At 32.7% G+C, this 14,353-nt stretch overlaps 2 protein-coding genes and 1 non-coding gene across 8 annotated transcripts; 1 reads left to right on the top strand and 2 right to left on the bottom strand.

Annotated features, from left to right (window-relative positions):
• Window positions 1-1,077: 1,077 nt before the first annotated feature.
• LOC101265735 (transketolase, chloroplastic-like) lies at window positions 1,078-5,510 on the bottom strand. The gene is made up of 7 exons (XM_004240000.5): window positions 4,862-5,510; window positions 4,261-4,351; window positions 4,023-4,128; window positions 3,633-3,915; window positions 3,222-3,370; window positions 2,984-3,137; window positions 1,078-2,674 (listed from the first exon to the last, which is right to left on the bottom strand). Exons 1-7 carry the CDS (start codon window positions 5,357-5,359, stop codon window positions 1,715-1,717), a joined length of 2,241 nt encoding a protein of 746 aa, XP_004240048.2. The 5' UTR covers window positions 5,360-5,510; the 3' UTR covers window positions 1,078-1,714.
• A 2,917-nt stretch (window positions 5,511-8,427) lies between these two features.
• TRNAL-CAA (transfer RNA leucine (anticodon CAA)) lies at window positions 8,428-8,511 on the top strand. The gene has a single exon. It is a non-coding gene; the product is annotated as a tRNA-Leu (tRNA).
• A 491-nt stretch (window positions 8,512-9,002) lies between these two features.
• LOC101266032 (DNA repair protein RAD51 homolog 3) lies at window positions 9,003-13,802 on the bottom strand. Of its 6 annotated transcripts, none has more exons than XM_069298156.1 (9): window positions 13,645-13,802; window positions 10,969-11,067; window positions 10,623-10,745; window positions 10,453-10,525; window positions 10,300-10,370; window positions 9,971-10,197; window positions 9,759-9,890; window positions 9,589-9,655; window positions 9,003-9,379 (listed from the first exon to the last, which is right to left on the bottom strand). In XM_069298156.1, exons 1-9 carry the CDS (start codon window positions 13,754-13,756, stop codon window positions 9,204-9,206), a joined length of 1,080 nt encoding a protein of 359 aa, XP_069154257.1. In that variant the 5' UTR covers window positions 13,757-13,802; the 3' UTR covers window positions 9,003-9,203. The 6 variants fall into 6 exon arrangements, with proteins under 6 accessions (XP_069154257.1, XP_069154258.1, XP_004240049.2 ...); XM_069298157.1 differs by having other exon boundaries at window positions 9,971-10,191; XM_004240001.5 differs by having other exon boundaries at window positions 10,453-10,486.
• Window positions 13,803-14,353: the final 551 nt, after the last annotated feature.

Here is a 14,353-nt window from a genome sequence, read left to right as displayed (position 1 = left end):
AGAGGTGACTAGTGATTTATGACGATAATGATAGTTGAATAGTTGATAATGCTGGTGATGATAGTCATGATGGCGGCAACGGGTAATTGTGGATTGATGGTGAAAATTATCCATACAAAAATACATTTTCAAAAATTTATTCAAGATTTTAATAATTAAGACCTGTTCAAATCGGATAAATATTAAAATCTTAATATAAATAAATTCAGTAATGGCATAAGATTTGAACCATTCAAATTTACACTTATGAAGGACTAAGCTTCTTCCCATAATAAACTAATTTAATAGAAAATTATGGTTTACAAAAAAGTATACTCACATAAATATATTGATAAATTATAGAATTCCAGATACAATTCTTAAATTTCATGTTTTCTGATAAGATAAAATAAAAAGAATAAAACTAGTAAAAGGTGTTCAGTGGGTTGGTGAGATGTGGATGATTGAAGTAGGTAGAGAAAATCACTAAGATAAGATAATATTAATGCACCAACCTTAGTCATCCAAACATTGTTTTTATGTAACAAAACAATTAAAAATGGAGAATATGCTAAAGCTCCAAAACATTATTCTAAAAATAAAGTGGGACCATATTCAACAACCTGGTTGGACAAAAATTGACCTAACAAAGAACCTATTACTTTCACATAACTTTGGATGGAGACAAATCACCCATCCTTCAACCCTTTGTCTTAAATAGGGCCACATAACTTTTTTATTAGAAACTCGCTTTCTCGATTAATTTGAATTCATTTGATGTGATAGTGATATACTAGAGCTCGTTTGAACATGCGACATGAAATCATAATATGAGCTTACATTAGTATGAGGTAGAAGTTTTAGTTTAGATATGCAATATGAATTTCTCATGCTGCATGAAGATTCCACAAAATTTACGAGCTTGCCAAATGAGCAAAAGTTCATAAACGAAGTATGATATATATACTACCACATGTTTATACTAAAAAATACAATATTTATTGATTGAACTTTGATTCATATAAAAAGTAAAATTGAACCTAGATCGTAATATACTACTCTTTAATATAATCCTCCGAGCTTAAAACTGAACATGAGTTGCTTAGAAATGTTAGCTTCATAAAATTAGATTTCCATATTTTTCTTCCATGGCTTAGATCCAGAAGCTAATAAAAGAGAAATACAATTATCCAGTCCCTCATTAGCATATCAGTGATTGATACAAGAGAGGTTAAGATATCACTGAAGGATAACTTCTCAGCTATTTAAAACTAAGCAGAAAAATTTGTAGAAACAAAATAGTTTAATGGTAGAACACATGTACTTTCATCAGTACCATTAAGGCAATACTTTGTCATGAATGTTGCCAAAAGATTATTTAGTAACAGATAACCACAAAGTGATAACTATAGTAAAGACAAAGGAAGCTCCTTTTTTAATCTGAAGACCTGAAATTCCAATTGAAAATTGGACCTCATTATCACTCAACCAAACGGAAGTTACAAAACTCAAAGATATGTTTAAGTGTACATGGGTCAGGAGCATCCATAAAAGCCTATTTCTATCCTCATCTTGGGGTCATTCTGGTCGCCCCGCTGCTCAAACTGAAGAAAATGATGAAGTGATTGTCTTTATTGAAAATATCAGAACTGCAGAGGCTACTTGGTATCGGTTTCCACCATTATCTCCAACCTCAGAACCAAAACGAAAACAGCTTTGGTAGACACATAAGAGTCTAAGAAACTTGTTTAGCTGCAGCTATAACAGCCTCTGCTGTAATTCCAAACTCCTTGTATATTTTTCCAGCTGGGGCACTGGCACCGAATCTGTCAATTCCAATGGCCTTCCCCTTGGATCCGACGATCTTCTCCCACCCAAATGTGGTTCCAGCTTCAATGCTAACTCTAGCGGTAACAGCAGCTGGGAGGACACTTTCCTTGTACTCAGCTGATTGTTCATCGAAAAGCTCCCAAGACACAAAGGAGACAACTCTCACCGCCTTCCCTTCCTTTCTGAGTTCATCAGCAGCCTTGACAGCAATTTCCAGCTCTGAGCCAGTACCAATCAAAATGACATCAGGCTTGTTGCCTGAAGAGTTGTCTGATATAGTGTAGCCACCCTTTGCTGTTCCTTCAATAGAAGTTCCAGCAAGCTGGGGCAACTTTTGCCGAGAAAGAGCCAGAATTGATGGTGTCTTGTTCTTGAGGATTGCCACCCTGTAAGCACCAGCTGTTTCATTACCATCCGCTGGACGGAGCATCAGAACATTGGGCATTGCACGGAAACTTGCCAAGTGCTCAATGGGCTGATGTGTAGGTCCATCTTCTCCAAGCCCAATTGAATCGTGAGTCATCACATAGATAACACGTGATTCAGCCAAAGCTGAAATTCTAATGGCGGCTCTCATGTAGTCAGTAAACACAAAGAAAGTAGCACAGTAGGGAATTAAGCCAGGGCTGTGGAGAGCAATTCCATTACAGATAGCTCCCATACCATGTTCACGAACACCAAATCTAATATTACGCTCCTCTGGGGTGCTCTTTTGGAAGTCGCCAAACATTTTCATGAGGGTCATGTTTGATGAGGCAAGATCAGCACTACCACCAAGGAAACCAGGAAGAACCTTGGCAAGAGCATTCAAGTTTTGTTGGGACAGGTTTCTGGTGGCATCTGCTGGACTTTCAGGTGTGTAGGTCTGAGATTGAGAAAGCAAGCAAAAAAATTGATCAGTATAGATTTACTTACATGTTCCAGAACTAGATGAGTATTTAGGAAGAATGATAAAATAGAAAAGCATGACCAAGGAATTGTAATGCAAAATAATTGATTAGACTTGTAGAATGTTGGGTACAAATGAAACAAACTCTCGTCTATATTAAGAGGCAAAAATACAAAAAAAACCACCCAAAAACTAAGAACTCAATCAATATGAAGATAGTGCAAACCAAAAGCAGTTGAAGTCAGCTTTTTAATTGGAGAGAGAACGATGAAAATGACTACTTACAGGAAGAGCTTTCTCCCAGTCAGCAGGTAGTTCACCAGTGATGATGGATTTAAGGTCTGCAGCCTCCTCTGGGTACTTCTTCTCATATTCAGCAAACTTGGTATTCCATCCAGCTTCAAGAGCAGCACCCTCGGGAACATGACGGCTCCAATGGCTGCAAGAAGTAGCAAGTGCACCAATAGCTAGTAAGTTACCAATAATATTCAAATGAATCTGAAATACAGGAACGGAATAGTACCTCTTGACTTCTTCAGGCACATGGAAAGGCTCATAAGGCCATCCCAAGTTCTGCCTTGTGGCTTCTACTTCCTTAGCTCCAAGTGCGCTTCCGTGGACACTGTAACTGTTTGACTTGTTGGGCGAGCCAAAACCAATGGTTGTAGTCACCTGAAAGGAGAAAGGTTCAGTAAACCTAATGATAAACGATATGAACTGAATGTATACTGACATAACAAATAATGAATTAATCATGCATCCTAACTGAGAAAACAAAAAATAAAGGAAGTGGGTTGCAAAAATGAAATGTAAAGTTATCAATAAGAAACAAGGGCAAAAAGATGCAACAAAGTATATACAATAACTCAACCATAATACTACTTTCCAGGATTAACTCCCAGTACCCAACATAAAGATACAACAGGTAAAGTACCTTGATCAAAGTGGGTTTGTCTGTCACTGCTTTTGCTTCCTTAATGGCAGCACGAATCTCATCATAACCAGTGTTACCGTTCTTCACCCAGATTACATGCCAACCGAGAGCCTCATAACGGGCAGCAACATCCTCGGTGAAGGCGATTTCTGTGTCACCATCAATTGAGATGTGATTGTCATCATAGAAAGCAATCAGCTTTCCGAGCCCCCAGTGTCCAGCAAGAGAAGCAGCTTCTTGTGAAATACCCTCCATCTGACAACCATCACCAAGAATACAATAGCTGCATGACCACCAATACCATTAGTCAAATAAACACGCTGCATTACCTACAATTGTCTATGGCATTCAAAAGGAAAAAAGAAAAGGAGAGAGGAAGGAGACTCTCACGTGTAGTGGTCTACAATCTCAGCATCCGGCTTATTGAAACGAGCAGCCAAGTGCTTCTCTGAGAGGGCCAAGCCAACAGCATTGGCAATCCCTTGTCCCAGAGGCCCTAACCGCAAAAAAATAAAGATCATAATCAGTTATACAGCTCTCAATGAAAATCCGCCTACACATATATAAATAATACACCACTAGATAGATATGTAATTAATGTACACAGACATATAAAAAGTGCACTAACCAGTAGTGACTTCAACACCAGGTGTCTCAAAGTTCTCAGGGTGTCCAGGGGTTTTGCTTCCCCACTGGCGGAAGCTCTTCAAGTCCTCTTCCTACTCAAAATATAATAGTAAACATAATCAGCACAGTTTAAAAAGCATAATGACGAAAATTAACTTCAAATGTAATCTAATCTAAGCAAATTGTAACTACAAAGACACATCAAAAAACATAAGCTCATTAAGCTAAAACACAAACAAAAATCATCAGTAACTATCCTAAGTGTACCAAAAATCATGTTTCAGTTTTCAGTGCTCAGTATGGAGGAAATTTTTTTCTGCAAATGAAATGGCTATACCAGAAAGATGTGTCTTTGGTATAAAGGAAACTATTTTCCATGGTTTACACACTTAATTTCAAGTGAATCATTGATTGGTTAGTGAAAAATATGTAATAGTGCTTCCATGAATTTTTCCAGTATCAAAGACTGCTAACAGTGTATAAGTATTGGTTGCAGCAAGTTATATATAGATCCAATTCAGACCAATAAAACACAAAGCAGAAAATATATAGATCCACTCATGCATACACAAATTTAAAGGCAAAAAAGTGAAAGTTTCTACCCTAACAGCATCATAGCCAGCGAGGTGAAGCAAAGCATACTGAAGCATACATCCATGTCCGGCGGAGAGAACAAAGCGATCACGATTAAACCAATAAGGGTTTTTGGGGTTATATCTCATGATCTCATCATACAATATATGACCCATAGGAGCACACCCCATAGGTAAACCCGGATGACCCGAATTCGCCTTTTCAACAGCATCAATAGCCAAAAATCTGATCGTATTTACAGATTTCTCAACAAGGGCATTATCAGTTTTCTGTAAAGTCTCTACTGCAGCTGAAGCGCGAATCGCCGAGTGTCTTCCGGCGCCGGCAGCGGAGGGAAGAATACGGCGGCGGAATGAGGTAGCAGTGGTGGATTTGAGACCGGAAAAAGTCGGAAGAGAGATGGAAGAAGGGGAAAGCTGAGAGTTAGGGGAAGAAGAAGAGCCATGGCGAGAAACTGAACGAGAAAGGATAGCTTGAGAGAGAGTGAGAGAAGAAGAAGAAGCCATGGCTTTACACAGAGAGAGAAATGTGAGAAGTTGAGTTGATATAAATTAGGAAAATGAAATGTAGATTGGCCTTTATATGACTTTTGATGTATTGGCTCCTTGTGCCTCTAAGAGATACTTATCCTCTACTCGATATATAAATATGTGATTTAAGTTCGATTTATTTAATATAATAAATATATACGTATCTTGATTCGTATAAAACCTAACTAAGAGAAAAAACTTATCTATTAAAAATATATATAAAATTGATCAAGTAAATACACGTATCATGCATGATATAATATGTGTCTTGCATAATATAATAGAGATACAAATTAGTTTGACTATATTTCATACAAATTATAATATAAAATAAACATAATATATATAAACATGATTCTTAAATCGACAGCAGTTGACAACTATCATCTTTAACTTTAGATTTACACAAGTAAGCACTTAAATTTGTATAAAATTAAACAAACTGACGCATTCATCCTGCATGACATTCTACATGGAATTTTTGTATCCTATGTGTATCATGTCATGTAGGACACGTGTGTCTACTTGTTTAATTTTATATAAATTTAAGTGTCAACTTGTGTACATTCAAAGTTAAAGATCATTATTGCCAACCGACACCAAATTAAGAATTATATTTATGTACTATACCTTTAAAATAAGTGTATCTACTTGTTCAATATTCGACAATATAAAATTGGCTCATCTAATTACTTTTTCATCTTTATACTAATCTTATATGATTGCTTCTGATTGTTTAATGTAGGTGAAAGGGGAATTCCTTTAATTTTTTTTGGGACCATTTGTTTTATTTTTGGTTCTTTGCTGTTTCAAGTCAATTGACATAATGTTAAATCTTCCAAATTTAATGAATTCTTTTTCTTGTGAAACTTGAAAAGTTGATAGAAGCCATTTAGTGAGAGTGATGAGATGAAAGCAATTTTATGAAAATAAAACTATGACCAAGAATGAAGGAGACATTTGAAAGGAATATTTTTTTCTTTCTAATTCTGTATTTTCTTTTAATGAAATTTGTGGACAATGATCTTTAGCAAGTATTTATAAATCATTGCAATTATTTTTTCTCATATTAAGGATGTCCAATAATAGCATATTGTATAATTGAATTATAACTATCAAAAGTATAAAAAAAGAAAAAAAAATCAAGTAGAGAAACTTGGAGAAATATTAGATACAGTAACAATATTATGTAAGTGAAATATCACTAATTTGAATAGGTAAAATATACAGAAATCTTGTTAGATATAAATGGAGATAGATGTCGATCCTAAAATATGTTTCCCTTTCAAATAAAAGGTAATCAAAGTAAAATAATATCAATAAAATAGCACGATAATAAAAACAAACAAAACAACAAATAATAATAAAGAATAAAGAATAAAATAATATAAAAAATATTAAATAATATTATAAATTAGGTGGGTGAAATTCAAGAATCCAACAACCAAATTAGGGTTGTTAACTTTGACACCCATCATCAACAACACAAAAAGTCCCTTAAAAAGAGTTGGTGGAAGTTATGTTTTGGGTCAAAAGAATCATCTCACCTAACCATATAGCAAAATCCAAATGAAAAATTTTAAACATATTTTTAGTGAAAAAATAATTTTATTTAAAAAAATATGGTACCTACTAGTTTTTGACGTGGAATTCTATGTCAGGGTTAAGTTTTTTTAATTATTTTTTTAAAATTGTTCTAGAATTGTCAAATTTAATTTTAAGAGAACAAATCCTTCTTCGTAGCAATAAAATAGAAAAATTTATTAATTATATATCTATATATATAAAATAAAAGATGTTCATTCTTTTAATATACATGGTTGTTTTTTTTAGGAGAGAGAGAGAGAAAGAGAAAATAAGTTAATACCTTTATCTATTAAAAAGAACCGTACATTTCTATTAGTTTTTTATATTATATTTTAAATTTATTTCTCGTGAATAATCTATAAATAAAAAAATCAAGAAAGGAACATTTGGTATAATTAAACACTTTGAGAGCTAATTAAAGTAGTACTAATATTAAACAATATAAGGATTACTTTATAAGGAATCTATCTATTCATGATTTATTTTAAATTCTATCATTTTTATAAAACAATATATAAATTCTTTCGTAATTTATATACATATATTAATTATGTCGACTTTAAATTATAAATTAAATATCATATTAATTATATAAATAAATAATTTATTCTTATACTATGAAACATAATTTTATTTACGTATAATTTAATACATATATAACTCATATCTAAATCAGTTATTATCGGATTCTATAAACCTAGCTGATGCTGTGTAGAGTTGTTGGAGCTGTCGTTATAGACTCACGCAATAGCAGATTGGTCATTTTTAGCAGGCGGCAATTACAAGGCGCAAAGACCACTTGGCACTAAAAATAGTTATTATAACCACTTCGGTTTTTTCTTTATTTCGTTACTATCGATATTTATATTAAAATTTAATATGTTTAAATTATATTAAAATTTAATATGTTTAAATTATGTATAGTAGAGTTTGGAAGGGTTATACTTATCCAACACACCACAAATTTTTACAATAAATACTTGACATTTTATAAAATTTGAATGGATAAAAAATAATTATTGTTAAAATTAAACAATATTATAATACATTGAAACGAGTTCGGAAAGCAAAAGTAACTATCATAAATCGACAAACTTTTTTGATTCGATCACTCTCTCCCATTTTATGCCAATAATTATGAATTCTTCAAAGGAAACTTACTTCCTCCGTACTATTTTACTTTTGAGAGTTATTAGTGTTGAAAGTATAAATTTGATCAACATAGAAAAATTAAGTAATTTATTATGTTAGTTGGTCGAATAAATTAATTTATATTTATTTATTGAAAACTTAACTTAAGAGAACACTAAATGATAAACTTACCTAGTTTATTAAGCGGCTTGAAACCTAAAATGACGACAACTAAATAAGAACGGAGGAATAACTTCTAGTTTTGTATATCCGAATTCAAAGTTCTAAGAGTATATATTGACAAAATGAAGTTAGAAAAACATCAAGTCAGGATGGCCGAGTGGTCTAAGGCGCCAGACTCAAGTTTTGGTCTTCGTAAGAGGGCGTGGGTTCAAATCCCACTTCTGACATTTTTATAAATTATTTTTATTTTTGCAAGTCTATTGATTACTTTCTCTATATTAGTTGCATTCATTACAATCGTTTCGTGTGAAGGATAAGAGATACTAATAATTTATTTTTGTTTTTTTCAAGTGAAGTAGGTGAGTTAATAAAACTATATAATGTCTTCTAAGATACTTTACTGTTACTATCATTTTAGCAAGTCTATTGATTATTTTCTTCTATATTAATTGCACTTATTACAATCATCTCGTGTGAAGGATAAGAGATACTAATAATAAATATCGAAATTAATTTTAAAAGGAGTTTATTTCATATTTAGTTGAGATAAAATTGTGATATAACTTATTTTGAAATTAGTTATCTCTGGATTATAGTGTTGATTTTATCCTCAATATGGTAAGATAGCAAACCTAGAAATTAAAATAACTAATTCTGAGATAACTTGTTCTCAACCAAATGAGTAAAAAGAGTTAGCCAGTTGAAATGAGAAACTTAATGAGTAGAATCTTTTTTTAACTTGTATGTAAATAAGATGCTACACAAATAAATTATCTTCTCATACAACAGAGGTTCATGGCTAAGCAAAGTATTTACAAGATCATGTCACTTCATGTAAACCTCAGTTTCTCACCCTGGAGTTCCATACAAGACAGAAAGGAGTTCCATTCATTTTATCTTTTAATTTCAAACCAAGAACTTACATCATCTTGACTCGTTTACAGTTTGAAACAGAGCTCCGAATCCCTCTGCCTGTTACGGAATATGCAGCTGCTGCTGATCGAACAGAAGGCGACTTGTCAATGTATGCATACCTTTCGTTACCATTCCAGTATAGAATCACCCGGTTAGTGCAAGCATGTGACCAGCTATCTCCTGTTTAGCAAGACTTATTAAGAAGCTAATATTAACAATGCTTAATCAGCAACATAGCAGCTAATATCACCATCTTCTTTTCCCTCAAACTTTAAATAAAAAAGAACAATTTTCTACCGGGATGTGGTGGGTTCGGGGCCAAAATCAGCAACACAGCAGGCATATAGTGTAACAAGTTATATCATTACAAAAGAAGGCTTTGTAATTACCTAATGCAAGAGTTAATTGATATTGACCTTCTGTATACTTGGTGGTTACTTGATTCAAGAGAATAACCTACACAAATAAATCAAACGTTAATGGATTCATATAAATTGCAAGTAACACTATCAAATATCCTACAGAAAGAAAATCACTTGGGAAACGAAGTTATCCTTACTGCCAAAGTAAATTTCTTTGCAAGCTTCATCAGCTTTAAGGCCATTCCACCCAGTAGTCGGGTTCTAAGGGCCATGTCATCAAAATCTTGACGGAAATGGAATGTGATGCTATCAATTATAACAACCTTAACCTATTAAGCATAAAATTTAAGAATTTTAAATGACTTGGTAATGAGGATGAATATTTAAAAAGAAGAGTTACTCTACCCACATCTTTATGCTCTGAGATGAACTTTTCCAAGTAATTTACAACAGCAATTTGCTCAGTGTAACTACAAACGCGAAAATAGAATATGTTCTCAAGAAAATCCTTTGGATGCATGTTAACTTGACAAGCTTGTAAATCCCTCTTTAAAAATCCATGATATTCGCGCATATCTTCCAAACAAGCTTCAGCAATTTGTAGAGCACGCTCCACCATGAAACTGCCTTCTGTATCTACAAAGTACATATAACGCTAAAAGCTTGGCTGATTTTAGAAAGAGACTAGCCAGAATTGATCTAAGACATGAAGAAAAAGACAACTCTATCAACACGTACCTATATATACTGCCTTGCCTTGAAGACCGCCATAATCCATGGGAATTTGAACATTCACTGCAAGTTGTATCCTGAATTTTGGAGCGTCTTAACCACGAGAAACAAACATGAAGCTATTTCTAATACACAGGAAGTACATATGACAACGATTACCCAAGTTGTGTTTTACCAATTCCTGGCACCCCACCTGAAACAATCAGCAAATAATTTATCTTCATAGACAAGACTGCAACATGTCGTTTTAGAAATGCCAATAAGAAAGAGTGAACACCTTTTGATATTGTTAGTAATGGGCAAGCATATGTAAAGGTTAAAACACTAACCAATTTCAGTAACCTCTTTGCAACTTATACCCCCACCCAAGATGTCGTCCAACTCTGAACAGGATGTTGTGATACGTCCAAGCAATTTCTCCTCATTTAGCATTTCCCAGGCACTCTGTGCTCCTATACCCAAGAAGCACATAACTAAATATGCTTCCTATTTGCAAAATAATCAAAGCAGAAAAAATGACACTACATGCTACTGTCAATAAGTCACACTGAAACAAACTTAATCATTGAACAAATGACTTCATAATTGTAAATTACTGTAAGTATTACCTACTTGACTTCTAATGGACAAAAAATCATGTATTCAAAAGGAGAGAGAATAGTAGTAATAACATACCATTGACAATAGAGCTAGTTCCATTAGATCTTTCTGATCCCCTCCTTCGTGATGCAACTCTCAAAATCTCGAGTGCCTGATTTTCTGAAATCTTTAGATCTATAACAGAAAAAGTAAAAACAAATGAAATATTCTACATATGCATAAAACCACTAGTTAGGAATAACATTCATGTCACTCGTTAAACAAAACTTAATCTATTATAGTATCCATCACACTTAATCAAAAAAACTATAACTGAGAGAAAATGAAAGTCATGCGAATTTAACCTTCTCTTCGTTGTAGCTCCAAGTTTATTCTTTTCCTAATTCTCCTAAAAAATGATTTCCCCTTACATCCAACAGCAGAGCTATAATGGTGGCTACAGGTTCAGCAGAATCCAATAACTTTGTCTCAAACTTTACATGTATTAAAGGCATAATACATAAACCGACATTCAAACGTCAAGTAATCCCTCCAACTTTGCATGTGTGTTAAAGGCACAAGACATAAATCGACTTGGCCTCAACTATCAAGTAATCCCTCCAACTTTGCATGCACATCTAGACACCTCCATCTAACAATAATACACTCCAACCCATTCCCACTGTATTTCATGGACACCTAACACTGACGTGAATTAGGTTCTAACATGTGGAATTATGGAAAATCTAGTTTTCATATGTTAGAAATAATGTTTTATTTGATCTCTTATCAACAAAAAAATTTATGTTTAATTTGATCACCTGCCAGACTCAGATTTGGAGCTCCAAGTTGTTATGATGCTTGAAAAGTTCTAATAATCTTTTTTTGGAAATATGTTATTCTTTTCACTAGGAAAGGTTAATTGAACTAAGGAGAGGCGGAACCAGGATTTTTAGTTTATGGACCATAATTGGCGTGATTCTTCTGGAATTCAATAATTTCATAACGATCAGTGAATTACAACATTGATAACTTGTATCTTGATTCAATTCCATGATCTTTTTTATGCTTAGAATTCGAAATCCTTTGCTTTTAATTTTAGCTTTTATGGAAGCTGAGATCAGTAACTTTTGTTTTATAAAAATTGGAATAAGTGAAATGAGGTTTGATTGAAAAATAAATTTCAAGAAAACTTTGAATTGTTTTTGAAAAACTGGAAAAATTGAAGATGATTTCATTATTTTTTTGAAACAAAATACCACCTTAATACTAGTTAGAAATGTGTTGATTGAAGAAATTGGGAATGGAGTCAGGCTATTGAAAAAATTGTAGGATAATGCTAGATTTCCTATTATATTGGAGTTTTGGGGGAAATTTTTTGGTTTATTTGGCTTGAGTTTATTTAATCATTCATAGCTTAGGATTGAGTTGGTGTATTCATCAATATAGAGTCAGTCTCGATCTTCACTCTCCTAACTCACTTTAAATTTGTTATATAATCATGGGATGTACAAATTTAGTTGAGCCAAGGAAAGAATACCTAGATACATTCTTATTTCGTAGATATGAATATCTCCATATATTAAATACATACTCTTAGAAGAAACATACAACACAAATTTACATATTTAAATGTAGAGGAAGGATTAATAGTCTTTAATTATGATGAAGACTATTAATCCTTCCTCTACATTTAAATATCTAAATTTTGGATGTATGTTTCTTCTAAGAGTATGTATTTAATATATAGAGATATTCACATCTATGAAATAAGAATGTATCTAGGTATTTTTCTCTTAACTCAACCAAATTTGTACATCCCATGATTATATAACAAGTTTAAAGTGAGTTAGAAGAATCAAGATCAAGATTGACTCTATATTGATGAAAACACCAACTCAATCCTAAGCTATGATGATCAAATAAACTCAAACAAGGACTCAAGTCAAATAAACCAACAAATTCCCCCAAAACTCCAGTATTATAGGAAATCTAGCATCATCCTACAACTCGTTCAAACACCTGACTTCATTCCCAAATTTTTCAATCAACACATTTCTAACTACTATTAAAGTGGTGTTTGTTTCAAAAAACAATGAAATGATCTTCAATTTTTTCAATTTTTCGAAAATAATTCAAAGTTTTCTCAAAAATTCTTTTTTCAACCAAACCTCATTTCACTTTTTCCAATTTTGTAAAACAAGAACTACTGATCTCAGCTCCGCCATCGCGACCATCGAAGCTAAAATTACCGAACAAAGGAGCAGTGAATAAAATTTCGAATTCTAAGCACCAACAAAGATCAAGGAATTATATCAACATACATATTACTTGATTTTCCAGGATGTATACGGATAAGAAAAACAAGTTATCAACATTGTAATTCACCAATCATTACAAAAATTATCAAATACTAGAAGAATCCAGCCAATTGTGGTCCCAAAGCCATAAACTAAAAATTCTGGCTCCATCTCTCCTTAATTCAGTTAACCTTTCAAGCATCATACAACTTGGAGCTCAAAATCTGAGCCCGACACCTTAACTATCGATCAAATTAAACATTAGTTCAACAAATGAAAATTAGATTCTCCCTAATTCTTCTTGTAAGAGCCCAATTCAAGGCGCCTCTCTTTATCTACACATATTTCACTACGCCAAAACAAATAAACTAGCTAATTTTTAAACCGATTGCTAATCAATTCAACGACAAATTCAGCGCATTAATAGTAATAAAATTTGAAAAACTAAAATTGACAGAGAGAAGAAGTATACCGCGGGCAACATCGGAGTGAGAAACGGAAAAGAGAGAAGAAATAGAAGTGTAGCCGCCGGAGATAAGCTTCGCCCTCAGCGACGCCGATATCGGAAGACTTGAAACTTCCATCACAATCTTTTCAGGGTTTTCCCGCTCAAAGTTGGAGCTAATGACTTTAAAGTAATTTCTTAAATATATTCTAGAAATTTTAATCTATTATTAGGTTGATAAAAAAAGAAAGTAGTTTTGGGTATTTGTTAAAAATATTTTAAATAAACTATGTTAGATTTGAACATCGTGAAAAAAAAGTTCATAAAAAATAATAATAATACGAAGTTTAGGTATATTTGGAGTTTTAATAACGAAATAATCGATTCTTCGAATATAATGGTAAATTTTTTGTTTAAGTATAATATATTTAGTTAAATAAACTATGTTAGATTTGAACATTATGAAAAGAAGAAAAAAAAAGTTGATAAGAAACAATAATAATGACGAAGTTTAGGTATGTTTGAAATTTTAATAACGAAATAACTGATTCTTCGAATATAGTGTTCTTAATTATGAAATATTAATTAAAAGTTTTAATGAGATTCGTTTATATATTCTATGTAGAATTACAAGTTGAATCAAAGAAAATAAGTATTGATTTGGTTACTATAGATAGCAAGGGAGTTTTGTTTCATGCTCATGAGTTCTTGATTCAATTTATAGAGAAGTTTATAA

Source organism: Solanum lycopersicum, chromosome 5 (assembly GCF_036512215.1).
Source record: "Solanum lycopersicum chromosome 5, SLM_r2.1".
Classification (NCBI taxonomy): domain Eukaryota; kingdom Viridiplantae; phylum Streptophyta; class Magnoliopsida; order Solanales; family Solanaceae; genus Solanum; species Solanum lycopersicum.
Note: the sequence above shows the minus strand (reverse complement) of the source record. Positions and strands in the feature narration are given on the sequence as shown.

Bases quoted from the DNA above. Each gene is read 5' to 3' on its own strand.
- LOC101266032 (XM_069298156.1), bottom strand. From the start codon at position 13,756: ATGGAAGTTTCAAGTCTTCCGATATCGGCGTCGCTGAGGGCGAAGCTT. The intron at 10,371-10,452 runs GTAATCGTTGTC...TCCAAAATTCAG, and splicing joins ATTGGTAAAACACAACTTGG to GATACAACTTGCAGTGAATG. The intron at 9,656-9,758 runs GTAAGGATAACT...TTATTTGTGTAG, and splicing joins CAAAGAAATTTACTTTGGCA to GTTATTCTCTTGAATCAAGT.
- LOC101265735 (XM_004240000.5), bottom strand. From the start codon at position 5,359: ATGGCTTCTTCTTCTTCTCTCACTCTCTCTCAAGCTATCCTTTCTCGT. The intron at 3,916-4,022 runs GTGAGAGTCTCC...GTGGTCATGCAG, and splicing joins GAGATTGTAGACCACTACAC to CTATTGTATTCTTGGTGATG. The intron at 3,371-3,632 runs GTACTTTACCTG...TTCTCCTTTCAG, and splicing joins ACAAACCCACTTTGATCAAG to GTGACTACAACCATTGGTTT.